This window comes from Rhinoderma darwinii, chromosome 4 (genome assembly GCF_050947455.1).
Source record: "Rhinoderma darwinii isolate aRhiDar2 chromosome 4, aRhiDar2.hap1, whole genome shotgun sequence".
In the NCBI taxonomy this organism is placed as follows: domain Eukaryota; kingdom Metazoa; phylum Chordata; class Amphibia; order Anura; family Rhinodermatidae; genus Rhinoderma; species Rhinoderma darwinii.
This window is the reverse complement of record NC_134690.1, coordinates 77051192-77058729: the sequence shown is the minus strand read 5'-3', so window position 1 is coordinate 77058729 and position 7538 is coordinate 77051192. Positions and strand designations below refer to the sequence as shown.

Here is a 7538-nt window from a genome sequence, read left to right as displayed (position 1 = left end):
TGAATCCGTCCTCTTCGTAGGGGGCCTGGAGTCATGTAGACTACTCTCCTGCGTGGGAATATTGGCTTTCACAGCAGTTCTTTATATGTACGCTGCATTTATACTTTCTGTACTCTTATGTAATTCTGTACCCCAAATGTTTTACAAAATGGACCTTTTCGATCATGAAAATAAAGATTTTATATTTTTACATTGGACTGCTGACTGTAATAACTATTTATTCTATGACAGTTCGCTGACCTACATGATAGACGAGTGCCGGAAGAGGAGGAAGGAGCATACCCTGCAGCCAGAAGAACGGACTGCTTTCTACAATCTCCTCGGTAAGATTCACTGCACCTTCCAATGATTCTGACCAGACACAAAGAGGGGGATTTATTAGGACTGACGTTTCATACCCTGGTCTTAGTAAACAGTTCGCTGGAGTAGGATGCCACACATTTAATAAGAAGCTAATTTCTCATAATAATTTTGCCTCATCTTTCAGCTGGCCATTCACCACAATCGTGGCGTAACAATTGCACTCACAGGGTGTGGGAACGTGACCGCAGCCCTATCCCTTTTCTCCCAGGATCGGACATTAGATAAATATATATATGCTCACCGCTCATCTTCTCCCTATGCCCTCTCAGCATGCTGCGGCTCATACAACATACAGGGCCATATATGTGATGCAGCACTCCACTACCTCAGTGCTGCATCACATACAACGCTCTGCGCCAGTACCTTGTATGAGCTGTGGTCCGCAGGGAGAGCCTAAGTGGGGAGAAGCGAAGTGGAGCGTTGAGGTGAATACATTTTTATTTTATTATTTTGATGTATTGTCCGATAGGAGGGGAGGGGGAATTTGATCACACAAAGTGTGATTTACATTTATTCTCATGTACAAACATATGACAACTTATTCTAAACATAAGCCATCAATATTTTATCAGTGAGGGTCTGGCTCCTGGCACCACTATAGTAAGCAAAGTAAAGGAGCTGCAGTGTTCCAGCGAGTGTTAGGCTGGGTTCACACAACCTATTTTCAGATGTAATGGAGGTGTTTTACGCCTCGAATTATGTCTGAAAAAACGCCTCCAATACGTCGGCAAACATCTGCCCATTACTTTCAATGGGCTTTGCGATGTACTGTGCTGACGGCCTGTCATTTTACGCATCACTATCAAAAGACGGCTCATAAAATTACAGCCTCGTCAAAAGAAGTGCAGGACACTTCTTGGGACGTTATTGGAGCCGTTTTCTCATAGACTCCAATGAAAACAGCTCCAAAAACGGCCGTAAAAAATGCTGCGAAAAAGCTGCGAAAAACGCTGCTAAAAACGCGAGTTGCTCAAAAAACATCTGAAAATCAGGGGCTGTTTTCCCTTCAAAACAGCTCCGTATTTTGATACGTTTTTTGTTACGCGTGTGAACATACCCTAATAAATCCTTTACTGTTTACTCAAGCACAGCGCCATACATATAGTTGTGGCTGTGCCTGGTACTGCATTTCACTGCTGCTCAGTCCCAATAAAGTGAATGGGACTGATTTGCAGTATCAGACATAGCCACAACCATATATATGGTGCTATGCGTGGGTAAACAACAAAGGGGCCGTTGTTTATCCCTTCTCCCTGCTTGCATTCTGGGCCCTAATGACCAAGCAATATTTTAAGTTTTCCATCGTCACATTCGAAGAACTATAACCTTTTTATTTTTGCGTCGACATAGCTGTATAAGGTATTGTTTTTTACGGGACAAGTTGTATTTATTAATAGCATCATTTGGGGTACATATAATTTATTGATTAACTTTTATTAACTTTTTTTGGGGGGGGGGTAGAAGAAAACCTAAAATTTTGCCCATCTTTTTTGCGTCCTAAATCTACGCCGTTTACCGTGTGGTATAAATTACAAATAACTTTATTCAGCGTGTTGTTACTATTGCAACGATACCAAATTTGTATAGATTTGGTATGTTTTACTACTTACACAGTAAAAACACTTTTTTTTCAAAATTATTTGTTTTTGTGTCTCCATATTTGAAGAGCCATAACTTTTTTATTGTTCCGCCGATGCAGTTGCATGAGGGCTTGTTTTTTGCGGGACGACTTGTAGTTTTTATTGGTACCATGTTGGAGTAGATGCGACTTTTTGATCACTTTTTATCATGTTTTTAAGTCAGGATTCACAGAAAACAGCAATTTGTCCATTGTTTTGATTTTATTTTTTACGGCGTTCACCGTGCGGGTTAAACAATGTAATAGCTTTATAGTCGGGGTCGTTACGGATGTGGTGATACCAAATATGTGTAACTTATTTGCTTCATTCTGGTTTTTTTAATAGTAAAGCATTTTGTAAGGGGAAAAAATGTGTTTTTAATTTAATTTTTTTTCACATTTTTTTTAAATTAACTTTATTCAACTTTTGTTTTTCACTTGTCCCACTAGGGGACTTTACTATGCGATCATCCGATCGCTTTTATAATACACTACAATACTTTTGTATTGCAGTGTATTACTGCCTGTCTGTTTAAAACGGACAGGCATCTGCTAGGACATGCCTCTGGCATTACCTAGCAGGTATTCACTACAGGCAGACCTGGGGGCCTTTATTAGGCCCCCGGCTGCCATCGGAGACACAGACACTCGGCAATCTTATCGCCGGGTGCCGGTGGGATGAGAGGGAGCTCCCTCCCTCTCTCCAAAACCACTCAGATGCGGTGCACGCTCTTTAGCGCCACATCTGAGGGGTTAAACGGGTGAGATCGATACTAATATTGATCTCACACATTCGAGCAGGGTTGCCCCAGCTCTCAGCTACATCTGGCAGCTGAGAGCAGGGAGATTTAACGGCTCCCTGCTATGTTTATTTATCCTAATGCAGCGCCGTGAAACGGCTATTGCATCAGAATAAAGCCCACTAATGACCGCCGTGAAAAGGCTAATCGGCGGTCATTAAGGGGTTAAGCATTTACTTAACCTTTAATTCTTTGTATATAAACTATTTTGCATTTAAAGAATTTGAAATAAACTTTTTTCGTAGATGATGAGCAGATCCAGCTGTTTTTGGCCAAGGACATCTGTTTGAGGATTTCGGACAAGGTAATTTTATAATGACAAAACAAATAGACAATCAGCCAGATATAGACATGACTGACAAGAAAGATCAGATTTGAATAAAAGGGTTTATGTGGCATTACGGGATATTCTACTTTACATCTACATCCTTGGTAAGATAATAATATTAGATTCAGAACAATGAGGATAATCCTGTGATTTATGTGTTAGGATTATGGACCGACATTAATAAACATATAAATAGAATCACCACATAAAGATAAGACATAAGAAGAGACCATTTCTCTATCTCCAAATTCTAACCTCTTGTCTTCTTCCACTAGTATCTGCTGGCCATGGTCCTCGTGTATTTCAAGAGAGCCGGACTGCGTACCGAGGAATATAGAGAGAATTTCTTTGCATCCCTGTGAGTATATTCACGTATCACATGTTTGAAGGAATACGCTCAAGTAGTTGTGGATCATGTGCTTTCAGGGTCACCATCAGGGCAGTACAGCTGGTACGGCAGTCAGGGGCCCGGCCACAATGCTGAAAAAAAGGGGTCTGCCCGCTTCTTAGTAACTGTAAACATTTCTATCAGGGCCCCAGCGTTAGTTACTTGGAGAAAGGAACGGACCCTTCCGTTCCTTCCTTGTAAGTAACTGTAACGCTGGGACTCCGAGAGGACAGTAGGGGAAGCTGCTGCATGAGAAGCATGAAAGCAGCTCCGTGTGGAGAGAGCCGCCCACCAGACATTTAAAAATTGCGGCAAAACTGCCTTATTTGTGCCGCAATTACAAAAATTACATGAAAATAATAATGGAACAAAACATGAAAAAAACTGTGCTTTTAGGCTATATTTTCACAGAGCAGTTAAATCAAGTTTTTGCTGAGATTTTGCAAAAAATTGCATTTGACTGCACTGTGTGAATAGACCCTAAAGGCCGTTTTACCGGCAGATAATCGTAAGGTGCAGCCAGCGCTGTTCAACGAGACATCGTTAATTAAGGCCCGTTTGCTCCTGTCACACGGAGCTATGGATGGAGACGAGCGGTCGTTACTCGGATCCCTCGTCCCCATACGTTATTATCATTTACACAGGGAGATGTGATGCCGACAACGATAATATTTCACTTATTTAAAAGGATACGACCAGTAGATGATCGTTCATCTTGTGTTCGCTGCCCTGTTTACACGGGGCAATTATCGGCAACGAGCGTTCTGTCAATGCCTATGTCTACTATTTTTGGTGCTGTTGAACACTGAAAATCCACTACAAATTACAATTTGTACAATTTATGTGAATTAGGTTTTCAAATCCGCATTCACATGCAGCAGAAAAAAAATCTGCATGGGCTAATTTAGGGCATTCTGCTGATTGTTAAATCAGCAGCATGCCTATTATGTTGCAAAATTGGCACGCATGTCACCCTTTACAATGCAAAGGGTTAATTTGCTGCGAATCCTTAGCAAAATCTGTAAAGGTAAATTCAAACGTAGCATAAACACTACGGATTTTCCACAATGGATTTCATTTTGGAAAATCCGTAGCATAATACAGTAGCAGCAGCAGAGTGGATGAGATTTGAACAAATCTCATCCATACGCTGACTAAAAATATACAGAAAAACAGTTCATAAATTGACCTGCGGTGCGTTTTTTTAATCCGCAGCATGTCAATTTATGCTTTGGAATCGCTGCTTTTCTGTTGAGAGTTTTCCCAATTGGATTTAATGGGGAGGTAAAACCCGCAACAAATAGCAGATGTTGCAATTTTTGTGGTGAAAAAGCTGCAATGTCAGGGGCTTCCCAATGCCGGAGTCCCCAGACAGAGCATCACAAGCAGTCTGCCCGTGGACTTTGGCCCAGGTAAAGCCCCTGACGTATCTGTTCATTTATGGATACGGATATGGATACCGTTCCCCAGGCGACGTATCCCATTGTGTGCCATATGTTTTGGCTGAATTCAATAAAATCCAGGGTATCAACTGGTCACTGACTGCTTCATGGTTTCGTTCCCTATAACTTGAACAAAATCAGTTACTGCATATAACGTACAAACGCGAGCGCCCCATTTTCCGTTGCCCACCCACGGTAATGAAGGGGGGACCCAATCTCTTTGGCTGTATGGGGCCCAGAAATTCCTGATTGTGGCCCTATTCGCTTTACATTAGCTTTATCCCTTATAGGTTACAAAACAATTATGGTCATGTTTTAGCAGTAAAATAAAAATATTTTAACATTTTAATATCCAAAAGACAAAATATCAAACCTATAGATTACACTATGTAGCCTTCTGACTTTGGGGGGAGGGGTCATTCTAACATCCTTGGACACCATCGCTATCATTTATAGTAACACAAGTTTCCTTTACATTGAGATATATAAGTATACAGTGCTCTGCTCTTCCATGTGTCATTAATAAATTATTATTTTTTTCAGATTTCTAGCGAACCAGTTCGAGGAGGACGAGGACTTCAGAGACGAGATCTACGCGTGGGCCTTAGGAAGTGACTGGGAAATGAAGACAGAAGAGCTGCATCACCAACGCGACCAGTTGCTCTGCCGGATGGACTTTAGAGCGTGGGTGGCCCGGACCACATGTGATCTGGTCTGTAATAAAAAACAGAACAAGTGCCGTCTTTGATTAAGAGTCTGTGATGAGAAGCCAATTTTACCTCATTTACTATTCCATTTTAGATCATGGCACAAGACCCTTTCCACTGGGCATGGATGAGAAACAGGCAAATCCATCACAGCTGGGCCATACGTGCGTCAAGGAGAAATAAAGAGGAGTTTTACACCCGAGGCCCATGGAAGAGCGCGCTGTCCTGTGCCCGTTGTAGAAACATCATTTTGCATCCGTGCATGTGGAAAGTGGAAGGAAACATCATTAGCCGGATAGACACAGCAGTGGACCCGGAGACACCGATTGAGGTCCCTGACTAATAATAACGCTGGTAAGTAAAATGTTGGTGTTATAAAGAAGTAGGTAGGAAAAAATGATCACAAAAGTGCGAAGTAAAATGCAGTAATGGATCTTCTAATCCACATGTTGCTGAACGTTTTCTCTTGTACCTCTATTCCCACCCAGGAGGTTCTGCTGCCTGATCCACAAGAGAGATGAAGACCATGATGGATGACCAAACATGAGGAGCAGGTAATGTATAAGACATGCATGCACGCACACAAAAACACATAATAAATACATACACACTAATACTTACACACACACATACATAACTATACACAATCATACTCACTGACACACTGCACATAGTAACACAGTCACTTTTTACATTTTCTGGCTCTATTCCTTGTATGGGGGAATCCACATATACACATGTATACTGTACACGCGCACATACGTTATATAGCGTTAACCTCTCTTAGTATGCCAGAGGAAGGACAGTACAGCGGCCATGGTTTCCCTGCAGGTTTCCTCCACTGGGGGTTTTGCCTGTCCTGAGTGTCGCTCTACGCTCTTTGTGAGTGATGGGAGGTAACAGACAATCACAACACACACACATACACACAACAATAAAATTCACATAGTTTAACACTCCTTACGTTGTCTGAGTCATTTCTTGTATGAAAGCGACATATGGTGGTCTGTGTGATGGGTTTGTGATAATGTCCTCCCTTCTGATCGCACTGGAGAATTTACTGACACTATGTGAAGGACGTCCGCTCATCATCGACATTCAGGAGAGGCATCAGCAGAAGTCTACAGGAAAGAAAACATTTACAAATCAATGAAGAAATGCATTTATTGGATGTAAGGTTCATGGGTGGGCGTTAGTTAAATTGTAAAATTAAACAATTTTCTAAATAGTCTTTCTTAAAAATGGTCTACCATTTTGTTGCTCTAGAGTCTGTGCAATTCCTATACATAGCTGGCTGTGCTTCTGCTTTTGTCATAGATCTGACAGCTCACTGCTGCCTCGGGACTGACATTATCTGCTCTCCCCTCCTTTCTTTCAGTGTTAGGGTATGTTTACACGACAACGCAAAATACGTCTGAAATTATGGAGCTGTTTTCAGGTGAAAACAGCTCCTGAATTTCAGGGGCTTTTGCATGTACTCGCGTTTTTCGCGGCGTCTTTTACAGACGTAATTGGAGCTGTTCTTCATGGAGTCAATGAAAAACGGCTCCAAAAACGGCCCAAGAAGTGTCCTGCACTTCTTTGATGCGGGCGTAATTTTACATACCGTCTTTTGACAGCGACGCGTAAAATTACACCTCGTCTGAACAGAACATCATAAGACCCATTGCAAGCAATGGGCAGATGTTTGCAGACGTATTGGAGCCGTCTTTTCATGCCTAATTCGAGGCGTAAAATGCCCAAATTATGTCTGAAAATAGGCCGTGTGAACATACCCTTAGAGATACCAACAGAGAGGGGCGGGGGTTATAAACTATATTAGATACCCAAATACAGTGACAGCCACAGTGTGCCTAAATCTAATGACAGCCACTGTGTCATCAAATGCAGTG

The 7538-nt window shown here is 41.8% G+C and overlaps 1 protein-coding gene across 1 annotated transcript; it reads left to right on the top strand.

The window, feature by feature from the left end:
* Positions 1-244: 244 nt before the first annotated feature.
* LOC142760428 (speedy protein 1-B-like) lies at positions 245-5995 on the top strand. Its single transcript, XM_075863618.1, has 5 exons — positions 245-323; positions 3027-3085; positions 3385-3467; positions 5483-5651; positions 5741-5995. The coding sequence occupies exons 1-5, from the start codon at positions 245-247 to the stop codon at positions 5987-5989; spliced, it is 639 nt and encodes a 212-aa protein (XP_075719733.1). The 3' UTR covers positions 5990-5995.
* The last annotated feature ends 1543 nt before the right edge of the window (positions 5996-7538 follow it).